Source organism: Chrysochloris asiatica, unplaced genomic scaffold (assembly GCF_000296735.1).
Source record: "Chrysochloris asiatica unplaced genomic scaffold, ChrAsi1.0 scaffold00110, whole genome shotgun sequence".
Classification (NCBI taxonomy): domain Eukaryota; kingdom Metazoa; phylum Chordata; class Mammalia; order Afrosoricida; family Chrysochloridae; genus Chrysochloris; species Chrysochloris asiatica.
The window spans coordinates 909,811-929,691 of record NW_006408628.1 but is presented as its reverse complement, the minus strand read 5'-3'; the positions used below and the strand labels follow the sequence as shown (position 1 = coordinate 929,691).

The 19,881-nt window shown below is 38.6% G+C and overlaps 1 protein-coding gene across 4 annotated transcripts in view; it reads left to right on the top strand.

Moving 5' to 3' along the window:
- Nucleotides 1-7,384: 7,384 nt before the first annotated feature.
- IKZF2 (IKAROS family zinc finger 2 (Helios)) overlaps nucleotides 7,385-19,881 on the top strand; it is a 187,643-nt gene continuing 175,146 nt past the window's right edge. For 2 of the 4 annotated variants that reach the window (XM_006867781.1, XM_006867782.1), the window contains exons 1-2: nucleotides 10,426-10,459; nucleotides 11,303-11,407. In XM_006867781.1, the coding sequence (XP_006867843.1) occupies nucleotides 10,426-10,459; nucleotides 11,303-11,407 (139 nt within the window). Of the gene's footprint in view, nucleotides 7,582-8,668; nucleotides 8,864-10,410; nucleotides 10,460-11,302; nucleotides 11,408-19,881 lie in introns of those variants that run through there. The other 2 variants (XM_006867780.1, XM_006867779.1) reach the window with 2 other exon arrangements.

The window sequence follows — 19,881 nt, the reverse complement described above, 5'->3', positions numbered from 1 at the left end:
CTACTCCCGTAAAGATTTACACCCTCGGAAACCCTGTACAGGGTCGCTATGGGTCGGACCCGACTCGATGGCACTCAACAACAACAACAACAACATGCAAGTTCAGGTTGAAGCTGAAGAAAATAAAAAGTCCACGAAAGCCAAAATATGATGACAATCATCTCCCAACTAATTTAGAGATCATCTGAGTGATATATTTGATGCATTAGACACTAAAAACCAAAGAACTGAAGAGCTGTGAGATGGCATTAAGAACATCATACAGGAAGAAAAACAAAAGGTCATTAAGAAGAAAATAAACAAAGAGAAGACCAAAATGGATGTCAGAAGATACTCTGAAATGTGCTATCCAGTGTAGAGATGTTAAAGCAAATGGAAGAAATGAGGTGGCAAAAGGGATGAACAGAAAATTGTAAAGGTCAGTTCAAGAAGACAAAGTCAAATATCTTAACAAAATGTGCAAAGACCTGGATTTAGAAAACTGAAAGAAAAGAACACACTCAGCATTTCTGAAGCTGAGGGAACTAGAGAAAAATCCAAGCCTTGACTTGCAATATTGAAGGATTCTATGTGCAAAATATTGAAAGATGCAAAGCATCAAAAGAAGATGGACGAAATACACAGAGTTACTGTACCAAAAAGGAATGGTTGATGTTCAACTATTTCAAGAGGTAGCATATGATCAAGAGCCAATGGTCCTGAAGGAAGAAGTCCAAGGTGCATTGAATGCACTGGCAAAGAACAAGGCTATGGGAATCGATGGACTATAAATTGAAATCTTTAAAAAAACTGATGAGGCAATGGAGGCACTCACTAATGAATGCCAAGAAATTTGGAAGACAAGTACCTGGCCAATTATTTGGAAGAAATCCATATTTGTGTCCATTCCAAAGATGGGAGGTGGCCCAACAGAATGCAGAAATCATTACACAATATCATTACTATTTCATGCCTGAAAAATTTTACTAAAGTCATTCAAAAACATCTGTAGTAGTACATTGAGAAGGAGCTGTCAGAGGCTCATGCTGTATTCTGAAGAAGACGTGGAACGAGGAATATCACTACTGACATTAGGTGGACCTTGGCTGAAAATAGAGAATACCAGAAAGATGTTTATCTAGCTCAGCCTGTGTGGATCATGACAAACTATGGACAACATTATGGAGATTGAGTATACTAGAACACTTAATTGTGCTCATAAGAAACAGATCCTATACAAAGATCAAAAGGCAGTTGGTTGAACAGAACAAAGGAGCACTGAATGGTTTAAAGTTAGGAAAGGTGTGCACCAGTGTTGTATTCTTTCACCATACTTATTAAATCTGTATGCTGAACAAATACTCTGAGAAGCTGATTACTGAAGAAGAACGTGGCATCAGGATTGGAAGAAGACTCATTAACAACCTACATTATGAAAATGATACAAGATTGCTTGCTGAAAGTGAAGGACTTAAAACACTTACTGATGAAGATCAAAAATCACAGCCTTCGGTTTGGTTTGCTCTTCAGTGTGAAGAAAACAAAAATCCTCAACACTGGCCCAATAAATAGCATCAAGATAAATGTAGAGAATATTGAAGTTTTCAGACTTCATTTTGCTCAGATCAACCATCAATAATCATGGAAGCAGTCGTTAAAACAAAGTAATGCATTAGGCAAATCTGCTGCACAAGACCTCCTTAGTGTGTTCAAGAGCCAAAATGTCAGTTTGAGGACTAAGGTGCGCCTGACACAAGTCACGGTATTTTCAGTAACCTCATATGCATGTGAAAGTTTGACAACGTATAAGGTAGAATATAGAAGAATTCATGCATTTGAGTTAAGGTGTTGGAGGAGAATATTAAAAGTACCATGGACTGCCAAAGGAACAATCACATTTGTGTTGGAAGAAGTGCAGCCAGAATGTTCCTTAGAAACCAGGATAACCAGACTTCATGTCTCCTACTTTGGAAATAATCAGGAAGGACGAGTCCCTTGAGAAGTATATCATGCTTGGTAAAATGGAGGGCCTGCAATAAAGAGTCAGACCTTCGATGAGATGGAATGACACAGTGCCTGCAGCAATGGGCTCAAGTGTAGCAACAAATGTGAGGTAGGTACCCGACTGGGCAGTGTTTCATTCTGTTTTGCATTAAGGTCGTTATGAGTCAGTACTGACTTGATGGCTCCTAACTACAGCAAAATACAGTCATAGAAATAAAATGTATATTCATCTGCAAAGATTCTTTGACATTAAAAAAGCATTACCATTTATAATTTGCCTTCTCCTCCCTGGGAAAATCAAAACAAAAACTTAAAAAATGAAATTAATTCCTTGAACAAATAAAAATGACCTTTCATCCAAATTCCTTGAAAGGTTATTTGTTGCTGTTGTAAAATGCTGTGGAGTTGGTTACTATTCATAGCAACCCCATTCAGGGGTCCTAAAGAGGCTTTACATCTTCACAGGAGCAGAAAGCTGCATCTTTCTCCCGAAAGGTTATTTAGGGCTTCAAAACCTGAAACAGATAAAACAAACTGTTCAATGATAACAGACAAAACACAACCAATATACTATAATGTACCTTTTAACTACACTATCTTTAAAAAATAATTATCTTGCTAATTGCAATTTAAAAGATCCCCAAACTACTGCTATCATGTCAATTCTGACTCAGTGACCTGAGAGTTATATTATAGATAGATTACTGATTTTGCTTTTTGTATGAATGGTTTCCTTTATCTGTGTAACGGCATTCTTTTATAGCCAACTAGATGCATGAATTATCAGGCATTACATGAGATAATTTGTTTATGAAAGAGGGGTTATAAGATTGCATTATACTCAAAAGTATACTTTAAGTACACATTTATTCAGCTTTACTATTTATATTAGTAAATTTTACTCTACAAAATCTACCAGGAGGCTCATTCACATCCTTCACATAGATCATAAGTCAGAGCCAACCAGTTAAGAAGTCTGTAGTACAATTTCTGAACCAAGCGTCTTTATCATTTTATGGAGTCAAAAGTATCTTTGATATCCTGACCTTTTTGTCTCTTGAAAACAAGAACTCAACACATAGAAGCTAGATGAATTATACGATTTCTTCTACATTCATTCATATTATTGGGTACCAACCAATACCAATGACTATGCCAGGTCTGAGAATTAATAGTTAACACAGATATAATCTCTACTCTGAGTTTAAGTTAATGGTTTTGGAATAAATGGTTGTGGAAAGGGATAGCAAGAATGGTTACATGCCTTTAAGAATACAATCAATGCCACTGAATTGTACATGTAAAAATTGTTGAACTAGTCTATCTACCTTTTGCTGTATATAGTTTCACTAAGAACAAAAGAATATCACATTCCAGTTGGTAAGGCAGATTTAAAAAGACAGACAATACATGAACAAAATATTTACAAATCATATTATGAAGAAAATGTGCAAGGAGATAAGATAGAGAAGGAGGCTGGTGCTGGTTAAGGTTTGTTACAGGGGCTAGAAAAGGCCACTCTGGAGTGATGTTGAACCTGGGACAGAGACAATAACAGAACGCAGTTTTATGAAAAATGCTGAGGGTGAACCATGTGTTTTTTCCACCTCTGCGCCAGACTGCAAAGCCGTTTGAACTGCACGGTTGTTGGTTCAAGCTCACCAGCTGCTCCTTGGAAACCCTTTATAGGGTTGCTATGGGTCGGAACCAACTTGATGGCACTTAGCAGCAACAACAAAACCCTTCCCATAGTGAAAATGTAACTAACAATCCAACTAGATACAATGGCAGAAGACAATGTTCTTACACCCCTGGTGGTACATTTCTAGTCCATACGCTTTAAAAATATGTACAATATAGTTATAGCACAGGGAAGAAATAAATGCATGCTCTAGACCATACATTCTTAGCCACCGTATCTAGAGTCTTGGTGTGGTGCTGCAGAATAAGCACTGGACTGCAAGCTTGGAGATTTAAACCCACCAGCTGCTCCTCAGAAACCCTATACAGGTTCATTATGAGCCAGAACTGACTCGTCAACACTTAACAACAACCAATTACTATAGGGAGTGGTGTGGTTCTGAAGGATAAGCACTGGACTGCTAACCACAAAGTCAGAAGCTCAAACTCACTAATCACTCTGCAGGTGAAAGATAAGGCTGTCTGGACCTTCTAAAGCTTTACTGCCTTAGAAACCCTCTATGTTGTCATTATTGTTAAGTGCCATTGTGTCAGTTCTGACCTATAGCTACACTGTTTAGGGTGTCCAAGGAGCAGCTGGTGAGCTTGAAGCACCAACCTCGCAGTTCAACAGCTTTTCAGTCTGGTGCATTAACCCACAGCCCCACACCAGGCCTCCAGAAACCCTCTATAGGGTTGCTATAAATTGGAATGGATTTGATGACACCTAACAACAGTAACAACTAATCACTATAAAAATACTTGTCCAGAAAAATTCAGAACAGAATTCTGACTTCCTTAAGGTGAGTTGGTTGATTTGCAAATGAAAAACATGTCTAGTTAAAAGGAGGCCATTTTCCAAGACTGTAATTTTTACGGGGGATTATAAGAACTTTGCCATTGTAAAATCTGGGTACCATCACCCTCAATCCAATCTCCCCACTTGTGTGTGTGTTGGGGGGTGGAGGGGTCAGGGTGATATAATGTAAAGTATTTGAAGGCTTAGCCACTAGAGGGAGAAAGTGTGCCTCTGGTGACAGGGAGCCAATGAAACACACCAGAGGATAGACTTTCCAGGGAGCTAAATTAAGCACTAATCAGCCAGGGCCAAGGACTATCTCAAAGTGGTAGCTTTGGGGAACTAGAGTATGACTACTTAAGGCTTTACCATAGATGTTTTTCTACTAAAGAATTAAATTGCTTAAATTACCAGCTATTTAATTTTGAACATGTCTTAATTTACCTTTCTAAGAACCTTTATGCGTAGTGATTACGAATCGGGCTGCGAACCTAAAGGTCAGCGGTTCGAAACTACCAGCCGCTCCGTGGGAGAAAGATGAGGCTTTCTACTCCCGTAAGGATTTACACCCTCGGAAACCCTGTACAGGGTCGCTATGGGTCGGAACCGACTCGACGGCACTTAACAACAACAACAACAAGAACCTTTATATCTTTGTAGATTCTTAAACTTTTAGGATTAGTATTTTTGGAGCAGTTTGTATCAATTTAGAAAAGTTAGTTACTCTATATGGTTGTTACGTGTGGTGGAGTCAATTCTGACTCATACAGACCCTGTACTGGGTTTCCAGGGCTGTAAATCTTTACGGGAGCAGAAAGCCTCATCTTTCTCCCTCAGTAGTTTGGAACTGTGAGATCAGTAGTAGCCCGACTCGTAACCACTATGCTACCAGAGCTCCTTAGTTACTTTATATATTGGGCATTTATTAATGGGAACATATTCTAATTTTCTGAGATAATTTAAGATAAAAGTCTTAACTGTCTATAACTGTCTATTGGGATGATTAGAAAGATTTTTGTAATTCTCTGTTCAGTCTTTCCAAAATATTTTAGAGTATAACTTTTATTTATATTAACTGGTAATAGGTTCAAATAATCTGAGTTATCAATATATAGTTCACATTAACCGTGATTTTTCATATGATCATAAAATTTTAAGCCTGAGCCCAAATGATTTGCTTTCTTACGAATAACCACCTTTGCAGTACGGTCTATTGATACAATTTTCGTTTAATAAAGACACTATTATTTTTTCAAAAGTGATTTATTATGAAATACAATCACTGAATAGTATCAAACAAATGTTGTTGTTAAGTGCCTTCGAGTCGGTTCTGACCCACTGCAACCCTGTATAGGGTTTCTGAGGAGCAGCTGGTGAGCTTGAACCACCGACCTTGCAGTTCAAATGGCTTTGCAGTCTGGCGCATTAACCCACAGCGCCACACCAGGACTCCTAAACAAATGATAGGGTACCCATTATGTGGTTATCAATGTGAATGAATTATTCTCCACCCTCAAATATTCCAGACAATACAGTGGTCACTGAAAATACAGTTGGTTTTATTTTCCATGTATCAGCTCTTTCTTCAGCAGATTAAAAACAACTATTTCAGGACTCTTGAAAGCTGTAGATGTACCTGCTCCAACTCTTTCAATATCGATTTTCTTCACATTCTGAAATACGCTCAGAAATGCTGCCAGGCAGTCCTGATAATTTCATGTGTTTTCAAACTTATATGCCACTCAGACTACAGAGTTCAGTATTTTCAGCTTTTTTCATTTTCTTTTCCCCTTTAATTAGAGAAGTTTCCATGCACTCTTTTTATAAATGTGGTCAAGAAGGGAACTAAGTGCTACTATTTGTAGAAAGAACATGCATTTGTTTTTCTCGTGATGATAAAAGAGTTTTTCCAAATTAAAAGGAAAAAAAAAAAAATAAGTCGGTGCCATAACTAATAGAGGTTATGGATGGGCTATTAAAACATTTTGGACACGCATCTTTTCCCTTGACTTTCGTGGATGTGGCAGCATATGCCCGGGGGTGTGAAAAAGCAAGTACACCTTGTAGTTGAAAACTTGCATGGCACAGTACTTTGAAAATAGTACGACTTGAGCTTCATTTCAAACCTGAATCTCCTTGCTGCACTCCCCGGGGGAGACCCCTCCACCTTGATCCCGATCCCGGGTCTACTAGGGGCTGTTTGTTGACACGGCACAGCACAGTTCATTGCGAAGCCCGAGTGGGTGGGTCCACGCGCACAGCCCGACTCGGGCCAGGACGCCGCTCCCGGAGCTCCGCGCTGGCGCCCAGATCGCCGTCCCGCTCCCAGCGCCCGGCCTCACCAGATCCCCGCTGGAGAAAACTTCCCGCGGCCGCAATGAGCCTGCCCTCATCCTTCCAATCTTTCCTTCCCAGCCGGCAGAAAACGTGAGGTTTATTACGACTCGGGAGGAGTAGGCGAGGGTCGCCTAGGCACGTTTGTGAGCTGGTTACCTGGTCTGCTTAGGGGGGCGGGGTCCGCGGTCTGGGGACTGCCGGGAGGGGGGACGACGCGGCAGGGCGCGCGGGTGGGCACGAGGGAGTGCGCGCGTCGCGGAACCGCCGGGGCAGCACTTGTCCTGTAATCGATTGCCGAGAGCGCCGAGCGGCCGGGACCGCAGACACGCGCACACGCGCCCTCGCGCGCCCACACGCGCGAACACACAGGCACACACACAGACACACACACACACTCTCAAGGCGCCCAGGCCCCGCACACACGCAGGCTCGCGCGCGCGCACGCACGCCTGCCCGCCAGCGCCCCGGGCCCAACCGCCCGCCCGACCTCCGCCCGTGGGCGTCTGCGCGAGCCCGGCCGGAGGGGGAGATGAGCTCGGGCGCCGCCGGATCGGTTTCTCGGGGTTTGACCAGCTGTCCCGGGCTAACCCTGCTCCTCGCTGAAGATGGAGGAAGTAAAAACAGGATTACCCTTAGCTACAGATCCACTGCCTTAGTTTCCACCACCAACTGCAGTGCACAAACACACGTTAGGCACAGGAAAGAAAGAAAGAGAGAGGACACACTAAGAGTAAACACAAACAAAAGGGTGATGGGATTATTTTACTGCATGCATTGCTGAGGTAAATCTCCGCTTGGCTTTTGCGTGGTGAAGATCAGTTCTTGTTTTATTTGTCTTCTGATTCATAGATTATATATAAATATGTGTATCTGATTTGCAAAAGGGGGGGGAGTGTTTTCAAAGTTAAGTGTAATTATATAGCATCTCGTTTTGCACTGTGATGTGATCAAATGACTTGTTGCTGTTAACCAGTGATACTAATAATATAGATATTTTTCTCTGGGAGGGATGGATTGTGGTTATGATTAGGATAATGATTTCTGTAAAGGGCGCTCAGGGAATCGGGTTGAAGATGATGTCCTCTGTCTTAATTTCGCGCTCCCTCCTTGTAATCTGTTTCTGGGATGTTAATCGATTAATCAGTTCTCATTTCTATAGCTGTCATAGATTTAGGCTTGTTTTGCTTTGTTTTAACTTCAATTCCAGAGAGAATGGGTAGCCTGAAATAAATTGCAGCTGTCCAGATAGAAGGACTACCCAGATCTTGTAGGGAAATAAAACAAAAACAAAAATCAACAACAAAACTGGTATGACACATGGTAAAAAAAAAAAAAAAAAAAAAGGCAGCATTTAAATCACTTTGACAGGTTCTGGTATGGGCAAAAGACAAGGAATTCAGATGATGATGATGATGATTTTTTTGCCAAGGGCCAAAAACAGTGCTGTGAAGTTGGCCTAGGTCCTTGCTGGGTTCTGTCTGACTGTCCCTCCCCCTTTGCCACCCCCCCCCCCCTTTTCTTTCAGTTTTCTTGTCTTAGCTTTTGGTCGATTCTTAAGGAACCGGTGGATCAAGTTTTTTCTCTTCTTGTTAATCGCATTGCTGTGGCACTGACTGACCTCTCTCTCTCTCTCTCTCTTTTTTTTTCCTCTTTCCTGAAAGTACGTGGTGCCATTCCTGAGTGACTTTTCCTACTAGACCATCCCAAAGGGACGAGGGGGAGGGGTGGAAAGAGGAGGAGGAGAAGGGGGGTGTTCCTTCTCTCTCATTTCTTGGTTTTGTTTATCAGCCGATCAGTTTGCTGGATTTGGGCTCGGAATGACCCACCTGTAAAGTGCTTTTCCTTCCTCCTCGCCTTGAACTCTGCAGGGGGCTTGGCTAGGAAGGGGCAAGGGAGGGAAAGAGAGAAAGGGAAAACACACAAAAAAAACTTCTTTCTTTCTCTCTCCGTTTATCTTCAGCCCGACATTGTCACCTCCTCTTTGAGGGGTTAGAAGAAGCTGAGATCTCCCGACAGAGCTGGAAATGGTGATGAATCTTTTTTAATCAAAGGACAATTTCTTTTGTATGTACATTTCGTTTCTCTTTCTCTCTTTTTCTTTCTTTCCTTCTCTGAGGGTTAATAACCCTTTCATTGATGGGGCAGACTTCTTTCGCTTCTCCCTGAGGTTTCTTTCTTTTTATCATGTGTGCGTTAAATGTGTACAGTTTTAAAGAGATAAACTCCTATGTAAGATACTCGAAGAAACTGCTCCCCCTTTAAACTTTACGGATCTCTTTCTTTAAAGCCTTATGTAATCATAATTTAAAAGAATTTGATAACAGTGCAGCAGGTTGAAATTTAAGTGCTATGTACTAACTGAGTTGGGAATTTGATCTGATTATTCCATAAAGAAAGAAAGAAAAGTTTTTTTGGGGGGGTGGTGGAGGGTAGTGGTGAAGAAGGGGAAGGGAGGGAGAAGGGAAGTGGTTTTGGAGACAAGAAGTGAGGCTGCCTGTTTTCCAGTAAGTAATGGAGAAATTCCAGGAGCCAGGGCTAAATATACTTGGCGATCAATACAGAAATGGCTCATTGTGAATAATTTAGCTGCTGGTGCAGTGAGAGTTTTGAAACTAAAGGCAAAAAGGAGCAGGGCCAAGGGAAGAAAAAAAAAAAAGTAAAAAAAAAAAAAAATCTCCTCAGGACATGTCAATTCTTTAAACTTTTTCTTTCAAAGAATACAGTTAGATTACTGGACTTTTCATTATGTATAATCAAAGCTAGGGGGTGTCATCTCATACAGTTTACTTTTGTTTCTGAGAATTAAGTTCTTGTTTTTTATGTACACGAAAATAGTTCCCCAAACTTTAAAAGAAAAAAAGAAACAGAAAAGTGATTCCGCCTACCCCACTGCACAAAAGTTTATGAAAATTTCAAAATCAAAATGCATTAATCAGGTTTGGCATCCACATCATACATCCACGATCTGGCAGGAAATTAAGGTTCCATTGAACAGGTGCTTAAATAGAACCTGGGGTAGGCTAAAATGTCAATACAAGTCAGGGAGTTAGGTAACTGCTACATAAATCTTGGAGGCACATTTGGGCACCAAGTTTTGTTTTGTTTTTTGTATGTTTGTTTGCCCCCCCCCTCCACCCCCCCATTAGAACATGATGAACCGACTTGCAACAATTGTGAATAGAGCTATCTGTATACTGGGGAAGTCTTCAAACTGCAGTGTGATTGTGGGAACTAGTGAATGATAAAATACTTAAATCCCAGTTAAAGCTGGCACATTCGAAGTGTGACCACCCCCCCTCCCCAAGATCCCAGTATTTTTTCTTTAAGCCAAGTAAATTCTGATGCAGAGAGGCATTCCTTTCTTGCTACAGCCCATCTCTAAGCACACATATCTTTCCTATCCTATCTCCAGCAGGAATCAGATCATTTGCAGAAAGAGTTCAGTAACTTGCAAATGAGCACATACAGTACATTGTAGTATGTTTCTTGGGCACAGGTTGCAGCAGCAGCAACACAGGCTAACTGCTTGAAGCTTCAAATAAAAGTTAAGCATTTAATGGCAGATACTGAAAGGAATCATTGTCATAAGGGCATAATCTTTTATTTTGTAGCACTGCACTTTGACTATGGAAACAGAAGCTATCGATGGCTATATAACGTGTAAGTAGTCATTTTCATGAATTTGGTTTTAGGAATAAAATTACCTTTGTTTTACCTTATTTTAGTATATGAATTATAAGACTTTATCAAGTACTCTGGACTCTTTTTATTTATTTATTTATTCAAAATTTCACCTTTAAATGAGTTTTAAAGGGAAAGAATAGCACAGAAACAAAATAAGAAAGAAATAGAGAAATTTACTAACTACTGAGTGCATTAAATCAGTAGTAACCTAGCAGATCAATATTTTCCTCATTGGTTTTTTTTTTTTTTTTTTCATTTACTTTATTGTAAGTTTCAAATAGGTCACCTTACATATATATGTACCAATAATGGCGTGTACTAAATATTTACTACTCTGTAACCTAGTTTTTCAGTCACATAATGTGAAAGAGACTATATGCTTCCTTAAGTTGACAGTTTGTTAGCCAACTTTCCTTTCTAACATCCAACTCTGATAGCCAGCATTTTAGAAAATGCTCATTATAAATGCTAAATGCTTATTATTAAATTAGATGTTAAGAGAGGACATTTTTGTTTTTTTCTCAACTAAAGGGTACTTTAGAAATCAACTACTTTAATTCTCTTTATTTTACAGCTACAGATAGTACAATACTGCATTCTGTTTATGTTTTTATTGTGGATTGGTTATGGCTTTTAGTAGATTCACTCATTTACTATTTTATTTCTAAGTATTTCTGTATAGTTTCTTTTAAGGGAAAAACATGCTACATTAAAATGTCAAGGCTATGAATGACACTGTATATATGGAGCAAAGTTAAAGAATTAGATTTTTTCTGTATAATGAACAGAGACTGAAAGATTGTTATTTTGTGAAAGCAGGTGACAATGAGCTTTCACCTGAAAGGGAGCACTCCAATATGGCAATTGACCTTACCTCAAGCACACCCAATGGACAGCATGCTTCACCAAGTCACATGACAAGCAGTAAGTCTTCATTGTATGATTTTTTTTTTTTTCCATTTCTCTAGCGACAGATGCGAATTTCTTAGGTCTATGGGGCCTCTCATATTGTGGTGTAGATACTGTGATAGATTTTGTCAAAGAAAGAACAGAGATTTATACCTGTTCATTTTAGTATCTTAAAACATGAGTCTGCTTACTAGTCTGAACTATCCCAAAGTGGAATTTGGGAGCTGGTGCTTACCTGTTTCAGGTAAGAAATGTTAGGACTTGCTGGCTATTGTTTTGACTTACCAGTTTTTGACTGGAGTTTTGTTGTTGGGTAAAAAAATATAGAGATGCTATTACCGAAGGAGATTTTCAGTTAAAAAACTGAAATTATGTTGTACTGCCTTGCTATAAAGCTACTATCATCAGTGGTATTACCTGCTTTTATATATATATATATATATATATATATAAAACAAAACAAAACAAAAAACATGTAAAGTTCCTCCTTCAAAATATTGGAAGTGAGATGTGATTTCAGAAGTATGGAATTCATTTACATCCATTTTCCTAGCAAAGTGAAAGTGTTTGTTTTAGGCTGTCCAGAGAAGAAATAAGAAAATTTGGAAGGAGGTTTTTGAGTTTGCAGAAATAGACAGTTTGGGCTGTTTTTTATAAAAGGTCATTCATAGATATAGTAAGCATTGTATTTATGTAGTAAAAGAACCATTTGTATACTTAGAATGATAGAAGGTAACATACTTTTATTTATTAAGAGTTTTATTATAACATTGTATCCGTTTAGTTATCAAGTATAAATGAATGCTGTATTACTTGTATCTAAAGCAATTTGAAATCATATGTTCCTCTTATGCTTTCGGTATAGTCTTGTATATGTTTTATATGTTACATATTAGTAAATATATGATTTACATATAAATATAATTTAATTTAAAAGTTTTATCTTTGGGTGATATATAAAGGAAAGGGATTTTCTTTCCTTTTTTTTAAAACAAAGATTTAAGGAAAGAAAATTGAATTATCTACTAAATTATGAGCAAGTTCTTAAATTAATTCTGCTTATATGGAGATAAGCACCTTTCTTGTTTAAATTACTTCCTTACTACAGTTTTCAAAACTTAAGGTTGTTATAAAGTGACAAGCTTTCTAAGTAGTAAAGATTTTTGAATTATAAGCAAAAGTACAGAATACCATTGATGAAACTTTCAGTTTGAATACATTTTCAATATTAATAACTTCAAGTTATTTGAGCTAGTCTTCAAGTTATCAATGAAGTATGTAAACTTATTTATTTGCACGTTTCCTTTCTTTTTTTAATGGGAAGCACACCTAAGACAATTTCATTCTAGAAGCAGTTGAACTTTCTTTACATGTAGAAAGAAAAGTCAATTAAAGTTAGTGAGTGAATGTATACTAACTTAAAAGTACAGTATCAATCTCCTATAATGTATCTTGTAGTGTTAATTTTTAAAAGTTAATTTGGTTAGTGGTTGGATAGAAGTCATAGTACAGCAATGTAGGAAGTACAATTTTGTATTTTAACACATAATGTTATTGGTGATTTAGTAGAATAGATTTTTATTTCTCAGATAGTTTTCACTTAATTTGTTAAAGAGTAAGATTTATATGTAATTTCTGTTAGCTAAATATTCAGCTATTGGCTTCAGATATACTGGATATGTGAGATAGATACTCATCAAACTGAAAGCACTGCCAGCAAATAGATTCTGGTTCATAGTGACCTTACAGAATAGAATAGAAGTGTCCCCCTCACCACCCCCTGGGTTTTAAGGTTTTAATTCTTTAGGGAAGTAGACTAGACTGCCACACATTTCTCCTGCAGAGTGACTGGTGGGTCTGAACTGCCAACCTTTAAGTAGTCAGCCGACCACCTTAACTACTGCGTAACCAAGGCTCCTTTATGGGATAGATACTAACTAGCAATCCAACTTGTGATCATCATCCCTATCCACTGCCAGAATATCAACTGGAGAATGCTTTTTAATTGGCTAATTGGCTCCTTATGAATTTGATTTTGGTTTTGCAAGTACTCACTTCACAAAAGCCGTTTAACCATCTATTTTAAATAAACAGTGCGGAGTGTAGACATAATCAATTTAAACAAATACGAACTGTGCCTTTGACATTCGAGCTTTTCTCACCCAACAACAGTAAAATTGTGTGTTGGGTAAAGACTTTTTTTTTTTTTACCTTATTAGCCTGTGGCAATTCCATGTTAGTACAGTTTTTGGCTAGGCTGTGCATGTTTTTAGGTTCTATTCCAAAGGGTTGTAGGTTAAATATGTTGGCTCTCACTTCAGAGCTGTGTGTTGCATCCTTTATGCAGCCTCTATTTACAGTATCTAGGTTACCCACTTAGGTGTTAGATGGAGAAGATACCCATTTTCCTCTCTGTTAGATCTAGGAGAATATCAGCATTTTAGATTGCCAAAGCAAATAGTGGTAGAGAGGGACTGTTGTCTATTAAGTCTAACAAGAGACCTAGAATCAGCCACGCAGGTGTTTTTCTGGAACTTGGAATAATTTTGTGTGTTTTTTACCTGTCAAATCACTTGTGTCCAGATTGCTTGTTTTTCTCAACCCTTTAATGCTCATTGTTGACTTTTTAAGCGAAGATAACGTATTTATTCTCAGCATGTTTTCATACCTTCAAATATATTTCCTGGGGGGACTACTGCTTCCAATATTGGAATTACCGTTTTGATCAAAAGTATTAAAGCCAAAAGTAAATGGGAAAAGCTTTATATATAGTATAAAGTCTCCCATAGCAGCAAGAAGAGGGCAGGAGCAGATTAAAACATAGACTGTAAGGGGAAAAATATTTTAAAACCGTTTAGAAAACAATAAAAGAATGAAAACATTTGGTTTTCCTAATAGCTAACACACTGTTCATATAATGTCAATCAACTGTGCTAGTCCACTGATTGTGGCCAGTTTAGGAAAGTGGCCCATAGGAAAGTCAGCATTACTATAAGGTCCTAGTCATTTGTTTAGGTGACTTAGTGACTATTAGAAGATGAAGCATATCTGTACTACTTGCTGCCAGCTATTGTATAAAAAAGAATGATACCAGCTATCATTGTTTGACAGTGCTAGAATTAGAGCACAAGCAACTTGGGTGAGAAGTAAAAATGTTATAATGCTTGGCAGTTTTGTGGTTTAAAATTCAGCATGTAAGATAATCTTAAAAAGAAGTAAGAGGTATTAGTGATCTTAACATTTTATAAGGACAGCTTCCTATATTTTAGAATGAGTTTTTGTAGAAAATTCTTGACATTTTCTTCTGGAATAAGTAATTCTTTGATAAGAAGATAGGCATTGTTGCCTGAGATCATTAGTGTACATATTGAGTCGGCTGACAATCTTCAGTGTCAGGGATGACAGTATATGCCTTGATGGCTACTGGAAATACACAGTGTTAAGTGATTTTAAAAATAGAATCTGGAAGTTAGAATTTGAGACAGATAACTGTAACAGAACAATATAAAAATAATCCATATTGTTATTTGGCCTATCAGATGAAACTGACTTGTGATTCCGTTTCTGTTTTTCTTTTCCAATTCTTGCATAGCTGCTTGAGTATCAGTTTCAAAGTGATATATACCTGCTGCTGACTACTTTGAAAAATATTTCAGGTTCCCAAACTTATAATTAATTAATTTTTTTATAATCTACTCCTAAAATGCCTGTTAGTAAATCTTGCAGATAGTTGAATTGTGTGACGATACATTGTATCACAAACTGTATGTTTTACTATTTTAATACCTTTGTATGGATCAACTTCTCAATCAATATTATTCAGCAGTCAGTTTGGTGGCCAAGTGGCACGAATGGAATTGGGAGAAGCAGTAATTCTAGTTTTACAAGGCTCTGACCAATAATCAGGTCAGGGAATCTACTTTATTCTTTTCAGAGTGCTTCCCATTCATTTTTTTCTCAGCTGGTTTCCATTTTGAGTACCTAGTGAAGCAGAATTATATTCTGATTTCTATTTTTTCCTGTGTAGAAGTTGAGACCTGAAGATATTAGTCAACTTTTAGATAGCTTAGCAGTAGGATGAAGTTATCAGGACTGCGACATAAAACTGTGTTACGTTGTGGTTTAGTGACATTATTTCATTGGCGTCCCTTAATGTCATTTCATGGTGCCCACCATACCCAGCACTGTTTTAGTAACAAAAGCAGTATTATAAAAGTAGAAGGCTGTTACAAGGCTAGAATGATATCAGGTAATTGTGTTAAGCAGGAGCACTAATAAACTTTTTTGAATCAAGCTTATGTTATGGGACTTACCAGCTTTCTGAGTTGTCTTCTATAGTTTTGTTTGGCAGTCACCCTTGGTTGGATTTCCATAGACACACCCTAATATAACACCAGAAGGTTTTGATGTAAAATATCACTCTATTTTGAGTTGTAGTACTTAGATCTGTGTATACCTTGCATATTTTAGATTTAGCTCTTTTTAAAGCAAAAATTTTTTTGAAGCTTGATTTGATTTTTTTTTTTGCAATTGTCAGCACTCAGTGTCATAACTATGTAGCAAAAGAAAAAAAAATGTAAAAAAGGGAATGAGAAAAGTACATATGTGCAGAAAATTCCCAACAAATGTGTTATATTTGTTCTTTGCTCTTCCTTCTCCATTTTTTATGACTGCTTAGAACTGAGAACCCTCTTCAGGAGGTCACAGTCTAGTGGGAAGGACAGACAGCTAAACAGGGCATTATCCTATGGTAAGCTCAGTACCCTGACTACTGTGTGGGTTGCTGGGGGGCTCTAATTCGGGAAGGCTTCCTAAGGGGTCAGCTTGAGCTGAGACTTGTTAAATGAGTAAGATTTAAAGGAGCCGGTGAAGGCTTCCTCAATAAACATGCACTTATGATGAGCACAGGTGAGAAATGATATTAAATGTTCTGGGAAATATATGCAGTTTGTATTAAATTGGAGTCTAAAAGCTGAAGACCTAAAATTTCACTGAAGAGTTAAGCAGGGCAAGATGATGGTTGATTTCATGTGACGAGGGATCTTGGATTTCGTTTTCATGGGAGCCAACGTTTTATCAAAAGAGGTGACTTCAGTCTTTCTATTGACATAGATTATACTTGCTGCAAAGTGGGGGAAGGACTGTGGATGGGGAGAAGGCTACAGGTAGGGGAATCTTGAGCAGGCGATTGCCACGATTGAGTGCAAAGTTATGACACCTTGTGTTAGTGGGTCTAACAGAAGAGAAGGGTTTGTGTGATGTACACCAGATTGAATGGGGCAGGACTTGGATAGTGAGGTTTAGCAGAGGAGCACAGTAAGGGCGCTGGCTCCTAGATTACTGGATTGATGGTGGTAGCTTCCATCGGTGGAGGTAGGAAATACTGGGAAAAATTCTCAGGAAAATAGTTTAGTCGAGTTCTAGATGCAGAGAGCTTGAAGCATGGTGTTTGGGAGGGAATAGCAATGAGGCAGATGGATAGATAAGGCTGAAGTGTAGATTTTCTTAATTACTGAAACAAATGTGTTTTGGTTATTTTGTTCTTGTGTTACTTTAATAATAGTTTAATAATTCTTAAAAACTTCCCCTAAGTAAGCATCGGCATTTGATCAGTGATCTTTTTTCTCCAGTTACCCCATTAACTCAACATTGCATATTAAAATGTATGAGCTTCAACGATCTCTTTGCTTAATGGTGTCCTTTTATGATAGTCTCAGACATTTTATTAATTGATGTAATTGACTCACTGATTTTTAAACAAAATATGCCATCCCTCCTCTTTAAATTGTAGAAGTATATTTAATAGCATAACTTTCAAAGTTATATGAAAACATAGGGCTAGTGTGTGACATACACTCTCAAACCTGTTTCTTAATAAGTAAATAAGTAATTTAAAATACTTGAAGATGCATTTGTTACCGAAATAGTGGTGAGTTCTGCCATATTCGTAGTCAAAGAATTTAATACTCTTATTCATAGCTTTATGAAAACTTTATATATACATATTGTGAGTTGCTTTTGACTCATAGTGACCCAGTATTCAGTTTCCAAGGAGCAACTGGTGAGTTTGAACCGCTAATCTTGTGGTTCAAACCGACTTTGCAGCCCTGCGTTTATCCTACAGCACCACAACAGGATTCCATGTGTGTTTGTGTGTGTGTGTACTCCCTCAGGAGCCCTGCTGGCACTGTAGGATAAGCACTAGACTGCAGTCTACCAGCTCAGCTGCTCTGTAGGAGAAAGATGAGGCTTTCTGCTTTTGTAAAGCTTTATAGCTTTGGAAACCCTCTACAGCATGACTGGCTCCCCTGTAGTGGCTTTGGTTTGGGGTATATATATATATATATATATATATATATATATATATATATTATATATTTATACATATTTATATATATTCGTTATGAGTCAGAATAAATTCAGCAGCAGTGGGTTTGAGTGTCTCTCTATTTATGTATGTGTTTGCTTGTTTATGTATATATGGAGGTTTGATGGCTTAGTAGGTTGCATTGGGCTATTAACTACATGGTCACTGGTTCGAATCTACTAGCCTCTCCAAGGGAGAATGATGAGACTTTCTGTTTCTGTAGAGACTTTCTGTTTCTGTAGACGTTTATAGCCTTGGACACCCTTTGTTGCTGTTAAGTGCCAGCAAGTCAGTTCTGACTCATAGTGATGCTGTATAGGGTTTCCAAGAAGCAGCTGGTGAGTTTGAACAATGAACTTTACGATTCAAATCAATCTTGTGGCTGAGCGCTTATCCTATAGTGCCATAACAGCACTCCTATACAGGGTCACTATGTGTCAGAACCAACACAATAGCACACAACACATTATGTATATATGGTACAACACAATATGTATATATGATGGTGGTGGTTGGGTGCCGCCGAATCAATTCTAACTCTATATAGGGTTCCTGAGGCTTAAATCTTTACCAAAGCGGAAAGCCTCATCTTTTTCTTACAGAGTGACTGGTAGATTTGAACTAATAACCTTGTAGTTAACAGTCTAGGTCACAATCCACTACTCTATCAAGGCTCCTTGGACTTCTGGTGTGCAGTTATAGGATGAGCACAGGATTGCATGGTAGGTTTGAATCACAAGGTTGGTGGTTCAAACTCAGCAGTCACTCCTTGAAAAGCCTATACAGGGTCTCTCTGAGTCTGAACCAGCTCGATGGCATATAGCAACAACAACAACAACCAAGGCTCCTTAATATGTATTTGTATGTGCTTTTGTACTATTGGTATTCTGGTATATGCCGTGGAGTCGGTTCTGACTCAGCGACCCAGTATAGGGTTGCTGAGGAGCAGCTGGTGAATTTGAACCGCCGACATTGTAATTCAAACCAACCTTGTGGTCCTGTGCTTTATCCTACAGTGCCACTCCAGGACTCCATGTATATGTGTCTATATATATGTATATGTATGGAGTCCTGTATGGCACTGGGGGTTAATGCGCTGCACTGCAAGGTCAGTGGTTCAAGCTCACCAGCTGTTCCTGGGAAACCCTATACAGGGTGGCTATGAGTTGGAACTGACTTGATGGCATTTAACAACAAAAACAGCATATATATGTGTGTATATAGTTGTAAAGTGCCCTCAAGTCAATTCTGACCCATAGCCACCCAATATAGGATTTCCAAGGAGCATCTGATGAGCTTGCACAGCCGGCCTTGCAGTTCAAATGGCTTTGTAGTCTGGCACATTAATCCACAGTGCCACACCAGGACTCATATAGGGTTTCCAAGGAGCAGCTGGTGAGCTTGAACCACCAGTCTTGTAGTTCAAATCGTTTTGCAGTCTGGCGCATTAACCCACAGTGCCACACCAGGACTCCATATATACATATACACATACATATGTATTATATATGTGTGTCTATATGTATATGTATATCTATATATGGGGAACGCAGTGGGTGACTCCATATGATAAGCACTGGACTGTGAGACACAGGTCCATGGTTTGAGCCTGCCAGCCACTCTGTGGGAGAAAGATGAGGCTTTGTGCTCCTGCAAAGGTTAAAAAGCCTCAGAAACCATATACAGCGTAGCTATGAGTTGGAATCAACTCTCTCTCTCTATATATATATTGAGTGCTGTAGGATAAGCATTGGATTGCAAACCACAAGATAGACAGTTTAAACCCACCAGCTGCTCCATAGAAACCCTATACAGGGAAACTGAGTCAGAACAGACTCATCAACAGCACTTGGCCACTATAAATATAGCTGTTAATTGCCGTGGAGTCGGTCCCGACTCATAGTGACCCTGCACAGGGTTTCTGAGGCTGTAAATCTTTACAGGAGCAGAAAGCCTCATCTTTCTCCCGTGGAACAGCTGGTAGTTTCGAACTGCCGACCTTGAGGTCAGCAGTCCAATTCGTAACCACTATGCTACCAGAGCTCCTTATGCTCAGTGAAATCAGTCAGTCACAAAAGGAGAAATATGGCATAGGACCATTATTGTAAAAGATTAAGAAAAA